This window comes from Colletotrichum paranaense (genome assembly GCF_030867605.1).
Source record: "Colletotrichum paranaense strain IMI 384185 chromosome Unknown Scaffold_3.1, whole genome shotgun sequence".
Taxonomy (NCBI): domain Eukaryota; kingdom Fungi; phylum Ascomycota; class Sordariomycetes; order Glomerellales; family Glomerellaceae; genus Colletotrichum; species Colletotrichum paranaense.
In genome coordinates this window covers 2,205,107-2,217,558 of record NW_026848961.1, presented here as the reverse complement: position 1 = coordinate 2,217,558, position 12,452 = coordinate 2,205,107, and the positions used below count along the sequence as shown (strand labels likewise).

The 12,452-nt window shown below is 52.5% G+C and overlaps 4 protein-coding genes across 4 annotated transcripts; 2 read left to right on the top strand and 2 right to left on the bottom strand.

Moving 5' to 3' along the window:
* Positions 1-1,271: 1,271 nt before the first annotated feature.
* CPAR01_04304 (uncharacterized protein) lies at positions 1,272-1,936 on the top strand (the record flags this gene model as incomplete). The annotated part of the gene is made up of 2 exons (XM_060488585.1): positions 1,272-1,387; positions 1,648-1,936. The coding sequence occupies 2 exons, from the start codon at positions 1,272-1,274 to the stop codon at positions 1,934-1,936; spliced, it is 405 nt and encodes a 134-aa protein (XP_060352791.1).
* A 570-nt stretch (positions 1,937-2,506) lies between these two features.
* Positions 2,507-5,449, bottom strand: CPAR01_04303 (ubiquitin-conjugating enzyme; the record flags this gene model as incomplete). Its single annotated transcript, XM_060488584.1, has 4 exons — positions 2,507-3,783; positions 3,860-4,310; positions 4,363-4,789; positions 4,905-5,449. 4 exons carry the CDS (start codon positions 5,447-5,449, stop codon positions 2,507-2,509), a joined length of 2,700 nt encoding a protein of 899 aa, XP_060352790.1.
* Positions 5,450-7,479: 2,030 nt separating this feature from the next.
* On the bottom strand, positions 7,480-10,680 carry CPAR01_04302 (Rad4 transglutaminase-like domain-containing protein; the record flags this gene model as incomplete). The annotated part of the gene is made up of 2 exons (XM_060488583.1): positions 7,480-8,326; positions 8,375-10,680. The coding sequence occupies 2 exons, from the start codon at positions 10,678-10,680 to the stop codon at positions 7,480-7,482; spliced, it is 3,153 nt and encodes a 1,050-aa protein (XP_060352789.1).
* Positions 10,681-11,393: 713 nt separating this feature from the next.
* Positions 11,394-12,329, top strand: CPAR01_04301 (AN1-like Zinc finger; the record flags this gene model as incomplete). The annotated part of the gene is made up of 1 exon (XM_060488582.1): positions 11,394-12,329. The coding sequence occupies one exon, from the start codon at positions 11,394-11,396 to the stop codon at positions 12,327-12,329; it is 936 nt and encodes a 311-aa protein (XP_060352788.1).
* Between the last annotated feature and the right edge of the window lie 123 nt (positions 12,330-12,452).

Sequence of the window (12,452 nt, the reverse complement as noted above, 5' to 3'; positions counted from 1 at the left end):
TGAGATCCTGGTTCAATCTGGCTGCCCTCTCTGGCAACTTTGTTGAACCCTTTGTTGACCCTCAACTTCTGAAGCAGGCCAAAGACGCAGTGAAACAAGAAAACCAGCCTCTTGTCCTCCGTCAGCTTCCTAGTGGTTGTGTCCTTTTTTTTTCTTTCTTGACTAGGTTTCCTTGGGCTGGCTTCCCTCTGTGCCTCTTCACCGACACTCCCATGCAGATGCAAGTAAGTGGACGAGAACAAAGAGGGTTAGCAATGTGACGGGGGGCGAGAGAGCGGGAGAGGGAGGATGACGAAAACGCCAGACAAGGGGAGGGAATTAAGCGACGAACGCCTCAGTCCTGGACTCGGGCTAGACTCTTTACCTTGTCGATGAGAGAACACACTGATAATTCCAAGATCTCTATGGACAACAACAGTACATCAACAAACCATATAATATCCGGACTAAAAAGTCAAAAAAGAAAAGAGTCCTAGACGACGGGATAAACACCCACTATTGACTGGGAGTCGCGTGCTATGCCGACCACCTTGGATCTATTGGCTGACTTTAATTAAGATGCCTATGGATGGTACTTACTTCTACTGTCTATCTACATCTTGAATGTTCCAAAATGCATCTTACCGCAAGTCCGTGATAGAGAATTTTTCACCAATTGCTTCTGTGACTGGATGCTCACAAACAGCAAGATGCAGGTGCAGGCAGGTTCGGACTTTCAGCATCGCATCGCTCCTCCCCTCTCTCGCTTTCCACCAGAAAAAAAGTGGTCTCGAAACGTCAACATAAACAGATCCAACGCGCCCCGCCCATCGCCCACGACGCGTCCACTCAGAGCTGTCAAAAGGTGCACTCAGGTTCCCCACCCGTAACCTTGCCGGACCAGCAACAGCCGCACTAAAACAAGGCACTCGGGCCCATGGTACGTACACGTAGGTATCGAAAAAGCTCGGATACTCGATTCTGCCCAATCATGCATTTTTCGATCTCTCAGCCCCACTAGATTCCCTGCCAAAGTCGATGCAGCCAATGGCGAAAGCTCCCCATGAACCCCTCTTCCTTCCTCCCATGAATCCCGTCGCATTCCGTCCAATCTAATCGGCTCTCCGTCCCAAAATCTCCAAAAGACGTCTCTTTTCCCACCCCGCACCGATTACGCGACTGCTGATTCGACCTCACATCCTCATATCAAAGTTTCACCGGGCTTTCACATCTCACTCCATCAACAACGTCGTATTTCCCATAGAAGCATCATACCTCGATACTCAAAAAACATGTCTACCCAAGACCCCGGTATCCCCTTGACCCATGCCCCAGACGCCAGAGGCTACAAGCTCATGGAGCTGCCCCCCGACCTAGAAGCCCTGCTCACTGCCGAAGATGCTCCGGTGTAAGTCAACCCACTTCGCCCTCCGTCCATCACTCAACCCCCCGGCCGTGCCTCAGTCCACCTTGAGCCTCAACACGACATCTCACTTCACCTCACCTTACTTAAACCACACTTCTCTTCTGCATGTCTCACTTACCTTCATCGTATAACCATTCCCTTACATCCATCCCCTCCTCTACAATCCACGTCACCTCTCTCACTCACTCATCACTCATTTACTGGCTATCTCACTCACTTGCTCACTCACTAACACACAACAGCATAACCCTCACCTCAACTCCAACAACAGCCCTCCTAAAAACCCCAGATAAAACCTACAAACTCCTCCAGAAAAACACGTCAAACTCTCTCATCCTCCTCGCCCCTCACTCCACCGCACCCTCACCAGATTCCTCGGACGACAGTATCCCCGTCACCGGCCTAGCCACCATCGCCACCATCCACGAAACCATCGAGCTCGTCGCCCAGACCGAGCCGCAGACGATATCAAATCTCAAAAACACTGGAAGCAAGGGGAAATGGCACGAGAAATTTGGTCGGGGGCGGTGAAAATCCTGGACATACACACACTTACATTTACACGCGCACATCGTATATCTCACTAATCAATTCTTTTGCGATTCACACAAGACTTGGTAAACTCTCTGCTTTTCAAGTACCTGGAGCGTGAGACGCTCCATAGTTCACACACCCACGTTTCACATTCCATGTATCTGCTTCACGAAAAAAAACTATTTTTATCAACGGGAGACTTCATTGATGGTATCTCAAATGATGTATACCATGCTGGCATGGCACTCGCTTCCACCCTCCCCCTCCCATATGAGTGCCTCGATCAATGCTAGAGTGATGAGATGGAGATACCCTCCAACGCTGTGCTAAATGTCATCCGGTAATCACCCTGATGAAAACCGCCTGAAAAGTAAAGAAAGTAATAGGAAAAGGAAAACGCAAGATAACAAACTCGTATCCTGCCTTCCACGAACCAAACAAGACCACGCTTCCTCGTTCATGTGATGTGGTAATGACCACCCAACAATGCTAACTTCCCATCGCTTCATCGTCGTGTAAAGGAAATTGTGTACGAGCAGAAATAGGAAGAACCCCGGAAGACGGCAATCAGTCCATCTTGATAGGATGATCTCTGCTTCCTCCGGGAATACCATTCGCCCCGCCACGGTAAAAAGCACGGTGAAGAGCAAGCTGTCGTTGAAATTCGTGACCTGCGTCTATAGCCCTTTGGGCTGCTCGACTCACGGGTGCCGGATGCTGAACTTGGGACCCATCTCGATTCGTTTTGCCGGCCACAAACTCTGCAAGTCCGCAATTGGGGTGGGCTAAAAACTGAGCTGCAGTCATTCTGGCGCTGGCCTGCTGCGCAGGCTCTTCAGGTCGTTGCGGTTGCTCCCCGGCCTTCTCATCAATGTTCTGTCTCACCAGGATGTCGGGAGGCCGCTGGGCATTCTTATCGCAAAACTTGTGCCTCTTCAACTCTCTAGGCTCTCCGTACTCTGGACCCCATCCCTCTTCAAAACCCAAGTAGTTAGGATTATTGAGTCTGGCCTGGCCGGGTGGCGCGATGGCCTGCACTACCTGATTCACAGGCTGAGGAGCGATCATCGGCGGGTGAGGCGCAATCATCGGCACTGCTTGGGCTGCGGGCTGGTAAAGCACGCGAGGCGGGTTAGGATTATGAAACACCGCTGGCCGACCCTGTTGAACCGCCGGCGGCGGTGGTACTGGGAATGGTTGCAAGTAGGGAAATCTGGGATGTTGCGCATTTGGGAAAGCGGCTCCAATGATTGGGCGGTACTGCTGATCGAGCATCGGGTTGGGATTATGGCCCTGAGGGTATTGAGCCTGTACTGGACCCCTTTGCAACTGCTGATCCGCGACTCCAGCAGCAACATTTGCCGGCGGAACCATCGCATGAGCCTGTGGCTGTGGCATCATCGGCTGAGGTTGAAAAGGCCTGACCGCGTTGGCGAGAGGCATGCCAACAATTGGATTCATCCCGGGTGGGACAATCTGGGCCTGAGGATTTTGCGGTGGAAGCTGTTGTCCGTAGGCAGCTCGCAGTGCTGGGGGGTTCTTGGAGACCGCCGATGCCAGTTTTCCCGAGTTGACTTTGAGAAGGTCTTCCTTTGCCTTCATCGAGGGGTGTCGCTCGAGAATATCTTGACGGGCTTTTGCCTCGGCCTGTTGCACTTCCTCATTGTGGCGTGTGTTGACATCGTCAAAGAGGGGACAATTGCCCTTCTGTCCACCTCTTGCCTGGTCGTCAAAGTGGGCGTAGTCGCATGACTTGGAACAAACGTAACACTGGACGTTCCTACATCCACGCTTTGTACAGGTCATCTTGTTGCACCCTGATTCTTTGACAAACGCCATGCCACCTGGGTTAGATGTCAGTATCATGTGCAGCCCAACTAATTGTCTTGGTTCAGTCGCCAAAGAAGCAAGGATACTCACACTTGTTGCACTTGCGGATGAGCGCACTGGACATGGCCTCCTCAATTTGACGCCGAGCACCTTCTGCGCTGTCTCCAGCAGCTTCATCACATGTTCTGGGTATATGAGTCTCTTCTCTGCAAAGCCGGCAGCTGACCACCTGGCAGTCGGGATTCTCGCACTTGAACTCCTTGTTGATATCGACCGGTGGATACTCGGCGGCATAAGGGCAGAAAGGACAGGTCTCCAGGCCGTCAATGCCAGCCATGCGGAGATTAGCCTCGGATTCGATGCGATCCAGGGCTTGACTAAGTTGGTCATTGATGAACTTGGAGCGTTCTTTGTGAGAGAAACCAGAATCGCATCCATCTATGGACATGCAGGTAATCTCATACTTTGAGAGGCCAACCACTGTTTCAGCGTTGCGGCGTGCACATTCGAGACAGAAGAACTTGAAAGGGTTAGCAAAAGTCTGAAAGAATGGAGCGTCATAAGCTTACATGGTTCCCATTCTCGCAACGGACCATGCGATTGAGAGCGAACTCGTTATAACAGCAGCCACAGTCCGTAAAACTGCCAGTCGCCTTTGCTATCTCAAAGTTGGCAGCTTCTCTGGCAGCCTCGAATCTAGCTGCATCGAGCCTGTTACGGGTAACTATCAGCACTCGCCGGGCGGCCACCAGTTCTTCCAAAACTCTCTTTTCTTCGTGAGTCGCCGTTTGGAGAAGTTGATCCATTTTTTGACCCGCGAATATACGATCCGATGGTGGGGTTGGTCTCTTCTTGAGCGCAAAGCCGTAAGGGAGACCTTCTTGAACACCGTTCTTGAGATCCTCAAGAGCTTTATCGACGGCAAGGTACGTAGGCAGTAGTTTGCAGGCATTGTCGTAAAAGATCTTCATGACGCACTTCTGGAGAACTTGAGGGAAATCATGCTTCAGAATCTCCTCCCTACGTCCAGTGTCAGTCTCATCTATATAATGAGCATATAGCAACAAGGTAGTGGCCAATTTTGATGGTCTTAACCGTGGAAGCTGGGCTAAGGAAAGGAATGAACTAGACTTACGACCTGGAGATGTACTGCTTTCTCGTTTCACGCTCTCGGCCAGGGTGAGCATAGAGGCGGAGGATGTTTTCCTTCTCATCATCTTCCTCATCATCTTCAGCCGATCCTTCACGCTTCCGCTTAAGACTTTTCTGGCGGCGGGATGCTTTGGGATACGATCCGCCTTTCTCGGTGGAACCCAAAATCGTGTCGATAGTTTGATCGGCGTTATGGTTGACCTTGGCGGCTGTCTCCTCCAGGTACTGAAGGCATATGTCTGGGAAGACGCTGAGAACTGTAGCCGCACAGGCGCGTTTGTCGTGGTAGACTTGCTCCATTGCTGCGCTAGGAGCCTCTTTCAACCGATGATGTATCACAAGTCCATGAGCGAGAACAGTTTTGACGTGTTGCGCGACCCTTGGCAGAAATCTAGAACTCCTTCGGGCAACAGTGTCGTTTGAGGCGCGAGCGATTGGTTGATGTGCCTGGACTCTTCGAAGTCGACTATGCTTTTCATGATCAGCAATCTTTCCACTTTGACACCATTTACTCAGCAAGGCAAACATGATAGGCAAGCTAGAAAGTAGCGTTGAAATTGGACCAAAAACCAGCCCAACAGGCTCATTGTAGAGAAATGAGTACAACATAGCCGAATGAACAGGAATCTTGTTGGTAAACGTGAGCTCGCCGATGGAGGCGCATGAAGGGTAATAGAAGGAAACGAGAAATGAGCCAACACACTTGCATTGAATATTGGGAGCCATTCACACCTTGCCTGCGAAATTTCTCGGTGCGCCCGCCCATGAAGCTTGTGAATGAGTCCCCGGGAGTGTATGGGAAGGAGTGGGCCAAGTAGGAAGGAAGGTTCAGGGTAAATGAGCAACCAAAGAGGCTATTCGCGAAGAATACCACAAAATGGAAGCGCCACCAAGCCTCGAAATGAGAAGGAGGAGAAAATTGACAACAAAGTGCAGCCTACTTACCTGCGGACAGGAGATGCCACTGCGGACCTTTTCGTCTTGGATTGGCCTCCTTGACGCGAAACGAAGGAGGTGTGATCTAACGGTGATGGTCCGACCGAGACTCGATGTTCGGAAGAAAATCGATATTCGCCGTAGGAGGTGAGGTGATGAAATATGGGATTGCGCCGAGCAATGGGACGGGAAGTGGGAAGTGGGAGGTAGAAGGGTAAAAGACGAAGGGTTGAAGGTGAGAGAGAGAGGCGGTAGCGGATCGAGGTGGGTGGTGAGATGCCGTCCTTGACGTCCTTGACGATAGGCAGGTACGGGCAAGACCAGAACCGTCGTGCCTTGCACCTTCCCGAGGACCCGTTTGGTTCGAAAAGGTGTTTTTTTTTCTTCTTCTTTTTCTTTTGCTTACTTCTCTCTCGTCTTTCTTCTATTTGACCCCTCTTCCGTTTTTGCCTTCCAGAGGCGAACGTTCTCGCCAAACACCTGTGTGCATGTGGCTTATGGAAATAAGTAAACAAAATTCACCTCTAGGATGCTCTGATATCGAAGGAAAGAGTAACCTGGAGCCTCGCAGCCTTCCAAACGGCCTTCACCTTCTCATCTGCCTACTAGAAAAGAACTCCTCACCGTCGTTCGATAGCCTGGGAATCGCCTGACCCCGTCTGACCGGACGATTTTACCCCTCGCTCCCGGTGCGCTTCGCCTTGCCGCGCTTCTTTCGCTGCCTGTCTCACCTCACCTAATGGTATTTTCTAAATTTTTCCGTTCTAGCCCTGTCGCTGAATTATAAGGCTTCGATAAAACGGTGACACGCAACTTGGCGCCCACGAAGTCGCGATTCGCATTGTCGGTCAAAGGTGAAAGGGGAGCATGAGGTGACGTTAGGAAAATCATCTGGACCTGACTTAAACCGATCGGTGGATCGTCAGATGGCCCCGGGAAGTTGGACAGCACCCACCCCCGGCCTCTCTTTAGCGCAAATCATCAGCAGGGGAGGTCCTGGGAGATGGCTCGAACGGGTGCGCAATCCCATGCCGAAGGTGTCATTGGGTGCCTCTTGTCTCACTTACTGTCACTGACATGGCGACCGCTCGTATCAATGAGTACCTTGAGTGGACAGACGGATAGACGACGATGGTCGATGACCATATGCTTCTTGGGATGCGGAAGGTTTCACATTCGTACTATGGTATCTTCTATCAAATACAGACTATCGCCGATTCCTCTTCTGATTTCATGATGTACCAGGCTGTGAATGCAGTTACTTCACACGCTGACACCTTCTCTTCTATTGGATGCAATGTCCACTTCTCAAAGTGATCAGGTGCTCTTGACTTGACCGTACATACACTAGCAGAGTCGCAGAATCAAACCCTTCCAGTCGGGCCAGCGCATCTCGGCATACGAGCTGAAGAAGGAATAGTCCTCCATTGGTGGCGATAGCTAATAATGCCCCCATCTATGCATCTTGCGACGAATAAGGATGGTGGCACACCTACTGTACTACAGCCGCCTGCCAGCTGCCCAGTTTTGTCCACGACTCTCAAATCCCGACGCAAAGTGATGAAAATCCTCAAGCGGTTTCCCGTCTTGCATGATCTCCTTCGAGCCTAGATGCAGATGCACTACTCGTAATCATCGTCCGAGGCCACGAAATCGTCATCGTCGTCCTCATCCTCATCTTCACTCTCAGACACGGGCCTTCGCCGGCGCCTAGATGATCGTCTCGCCACTGCCTTCTTCCTGGGCTTCGGTTTGGCTTTCACTGGTGCAGGAAGAGGCTCGGGTTCGGGTGAGCCTTCCATCTGATCCTCTGCATTTTCCGCGTCTTCCGCGCCATCCGAGCCGTTGCCAGCATGCGGTTTCTGAACATGGCCGTGATCCACTTGCAGGGCGTCATCCATGTCTTCATCTTCGTCGTTCTCATCCACCACTGGGAAAAAGCCAGAGGTAAACCTCTTGGGTTGTTCAAACTCTTCTTCGTCGTGCCCTTCGGGGAAGAAGCCGCCTGCCGTCTCTTCTTCTCTCATCTGCATAGCTTCGGCGTCCACCTGGTTCTTGTCTCCTTCTTCCTCGGCGTGAGCATCTTTGGTAGCCTTGGCCGCCCCGTGTTTCTGGAAAACAGGAACACTGTCGTCGACATGACCATAGTCCTGGCGAATACGCTCCACGATCCTGAGACCTTTCAAGAACTTGCTCCACATACTCAGCGCTGCTTTGCGGCGCTTCTCGTCCTCTTTGCGCGCTCTCTCTGCCTCGTCCTTGCGAATTTCTTCCATAACCTGGTCGTGATACTCCTCGGCTATGACAACACCTTGAATGACTGGGACGGCCATTCGATTGCCAAACTCAAAGCCCACAACGGCTTCGGCGTAGTCGATCCCGAGCCTCTTACAGACCTTGACGGCTCCTCGGAACGGGACGTGTGCGGCGCCTTCGGGACACATGTGCTCGGCAAAGAGATCGATGTTACTGGGAGGTGTTAGCATTTGAATCCATTCAATGAGCACGCAGACATACCCGTAATTGTTCTTCGGGATGACTCCATCTTTTATAGGCGGCGGAATAATCCAGTCCGTTTGCTCAAAGCTGTACAATCCTTGAAGAACCTTTTCGCCACTCGCAGCCTCGGCCTCGGCGATCTCTCGTCTCCTGTTGGTCGTAGCCGCGCGATATGGCACCCTCTTCAGGGGCATCTCGCCAGGTTTGGGTGCCCTGCCTTGCTTGTGCCATGTCTCTGCGCTCTTGACGTTGACCACGTCCTTCCTCGAGTAGACCGGTTCTGGAGAGAATTCTCCGCCCTTCCCCTTGTGGAGGAAAGTCTTGACTGGCTTTGCTGCAGGTAGCAGGGCCTCCTCGCGCTTCATGTGACGCTCGAGACAGAACTCTTTAGACTGCTTGTAGTACGCCATAGTTTCGCTACCTTCCTTGATCTCTTTCTTCTCCGGTTGGGCGGGTTTAAGATCTGTCGAGTCCTCAACGTCGTCCTCCTCGGTGAGCGGATGCTTTCGACTGCCCTTGACATAGCCCTTCATAGCTGACTTGAACCAGTCGAATTGGTCGTATCGTTTTACCTTCCCGTGTCTGTTGTAAATCGGTACCTTTTCCAGTGGCATTCTCGCCCCTTTTGTACGACCTGGCCATAGTTGCTTTCGCAAATAACGAACCGTTACGTCCTTGGCTGTGCCATCCGGAGAGAATCCAACAACATATGCCATGACTTGTTTCGCTTTCTCTGCCTTTCCTCCACGCGGCTCCAGAGACTCTACCAGTTCTCGATTAGTACCGACAATATTCTTGACGATTGGATCCGCTGGCAGATATTTCTTCGTCACCGGTGAAAGCACTTCCGTCCAATAATGTGGAAATTCCAAGTCCTTGTCAAACTTTTTCGACCTCGGGGTTGACTTTCGTGGGGTCACTGCCAACTCTACGACCGACGCATCATCGCTGTCCGGATGCTCCAAGCCAAGCTCATCATCCGAGTCATCTATCTCAATGACGGCGTTCTTGTTACTGGCTTGTCTCGCTCCAGTTTTTCGTCCAGAGGTTGTTTTTGGTGCCTGCTTCGATGTCTTCTTCACCGGAATATTCTTAGTCGTCGTCTTCGCCCCCCTTTTCGCTTTACCGCGTGTGCCATCTGCCGCCTCACTCGCTTCGTCACTGCTTTTTGGTGCCGAAGTTGCAGTCTGTTCCGTCTCAGGATCTGCCTCCTCCAACTTCGTCCAGCCGAAGCCAACTGGCTGGAGATTCGCGACCATCCGTGCCTGCAACCCCAAAGCCCTCAAAAGCGCGGTGAAAAGTTGCGATCCCACATCTCGGCTTCCTGTGCAGTCCTGAGCGCATTTCCGAAACCCTTCAAGTCCATTAATCCGCTCTCCAAACTTTTCGTCATCTTTCCCTTCCTTCTCCCAGGCTTTTCGTAACCGGCCAAGTCGTTCAGGCGGCATGTATCCCCACTTTCGGATCCCGGGTGCCGTGACGCGGAAGCGTTGCCTCCACCACGCCGCGAGAGCCCTCATAAGTCTGAACAGTGGATCGCCGTGGCTCATGTCGACAGCACCTGCCTCCAGCCTTTCAGCGGCAGCGCCCCAATCCCGAGAGTCGTCGTTTTCGGTCTTCTTTCCTTTGCCCTTTCCTCTGGTCTTCTTCGCTGGTTTGGCCACCTTCGTCGGTGTTTGCTTTGGCCTGGTGACTATGCCGCTGGTCCTTCTCCATCGCTCTACTTCTTCCCACAGACGAGGCGGAACATGAGACATCATGATCGCCTGGACTTCCTGGTCGGATATCCATGAGTTCCTAATGGCATTGTGCCACAGAAGGTACTGGACGTGAATGCAGTGCGTCAAATTGCGAACCTTCTTTTCACGCTTCGTAGGTCCCTTCTTATCGCCGTAGGGATCAGTCATCGCGGTACCAAGCCCGGCGTCAAGGGTGAGCTGCAGGTCTTTAGAAGTAGTCGGCGCTACTGCCAAGGTGGCTCTCGGGGCAGGAACATCCTCAAACTCAATGTCGTCGTTATCGTCATCTTCAGACACTTCCTCCACCTTGTGACCGTTTGCAAGAGGCACATCCTCGAAATCGCCGTCAGATAAATCGCTCAAGGAACTGGTCTCGTCACTGTCGCTGATGGTATCAAGCGCAGCGCGGCCGACCTTGGATGACTCAGACGTGGTGGTAGCATCTAAATCGTCGTACAACGTCGGCTTTCTGCGGCCGGAGCTGGCGGGAGTCTTTCCTTGCCCTTTCGCTACCTGTTGGCGTTTTGGGGTCTGCTTTACCGGCGACTCCTCGCGCAACCGCTTTCGCGGTACATAAGGAGGCATTATGTCGCGTTGGTGTCAGGAAAGAAACATGGTCGTAGTTCGGAAGCGCAAGCTCTGAGAAGCTTTGCAGGGGAGATGCGATAGGACCGTTAACAACGTCATTGATTCGCGAGAAACGCGCAGGTACGCGGCCCACTTTAGGGGTCCGGGGACCCGCTAGATCGGATCCGATTAAATACTGGGTCACATCCGGGGATCGCCTGGGTCGCCCCTCCATTAGCTCCGGCTCTTCGCCGTTATTTCCATGTCTCTCAAGGAGAGCAGTTTGGATGACCAATATCCACAGAGACATTTGACTTCCCTCGGCATACTGCGGAAGCTTTATTGACTTTGTGATCCAGCATGCCAAACTAGCTCACATCATAATAAAATTGCGACTTTGGTTAGTGAGCCGTGGCCCATTATGGATCTTACCCTTTCAGGCTGCAAGTGGCCACGCACACGCTGTACTTGGCGCCAACTCCCAGCGGTTGCCCCGCTGACAGCGACCCGTGGATTGAGTCAACTTAACTGAGCGAAACCCGCCAACTGGCGCCTTCCAGACCCTTCCGCCGCTATTTCTCATCAACCCGACATCGCCATCTCCGATACTGCCACTCTCAGCCTCGTGCCACCCACTGCGTCCACCTTGAGGTCTACGCAAGCTCAACAAATCTCCGAAGACTGTTCAATATTATAGATAAATAGATAAAGAAGCCAAAAACGTCATCGCAATGGCATCCTCATCCACCCCCGAAGAGACGAGCTACGTCAAGATGGACGAATCCAAAGACGGCTTCGACGAGACCCTCGTCGGCAAACACTGCGAATACGAATACTGTAACCAGCTCGACTTCCTCCCCTTCTTCTGCCAAAGCTGCAAACACACATTTTGCCTCGACCACCGGTCCGAAACTACACACAAGTGCGCCAACGCCGGCGCCTGGGCCGAACGCCGGCGAAAGGCGGAGCTTGCGAAACCCTCCTACGGCCAAGGCCGCCAACTGCGCGATACCGTCACCCAGAAGCCCTGCGCGTCACCGACCTGCAAGACCACCATCGGCACCTCGCTAGTGACTGGCGTCCACTGCCCGGGCTGCAATCGCGACTACTGCCTCAAGCACCGCCTGAAGGAGGACCACGACTGCAAGAACCTCGTTCCGCTAGGCGCGCGGCCGGGGTCGCAGATCGACGTTGCGGCGAGGACGAAGAGCGCATTCGACAAGTTAAAGGCATGGGGATCTGCAAAGAAGGAACAAGCTGGCAGGGCCCTCCCGAAACCGAAACCCACATCCGCATCTGCGCGCCTGATCGCTGTGAACAATCTTAAGAAGACGGCAAAGGGCGACGATAAGCTCGCGCAAGAGAAGAGAGTCTACCTATACGTGGAAGCAGAAGCCGCAACCGCAAAAGCAAAGTTCCCCAAAGGAGAGTTCTTCTTCTCCAAGGACTGGGTGGTGGGAAGGGTGCTGGACGAAGCCGCGAAACGGTTACAGGTGGAGAACCTCAACAACCGATCATCGAATGAGCAAGACAAACTACGGGTGTTTCACGTGGAGGGAGGACGGCTTCTAGAGTTCAACGAAAAGGTTGGAGCTTCGCTTGTCAGCGGCAACACTGTCGTACTGCTTCGCGGTGTTGGGCCGCCGCCTGATCTCATGGAGGTTTAGCGAATGATGATGACTTGATGAATATGTTCATAGTGGCATTTTCCGTATATACCCTCAATTACACACCACACGCCGCCAAATCAAGGGCCGTGCCAATCGCTTCCCTTCATGCCATGTTCCGTG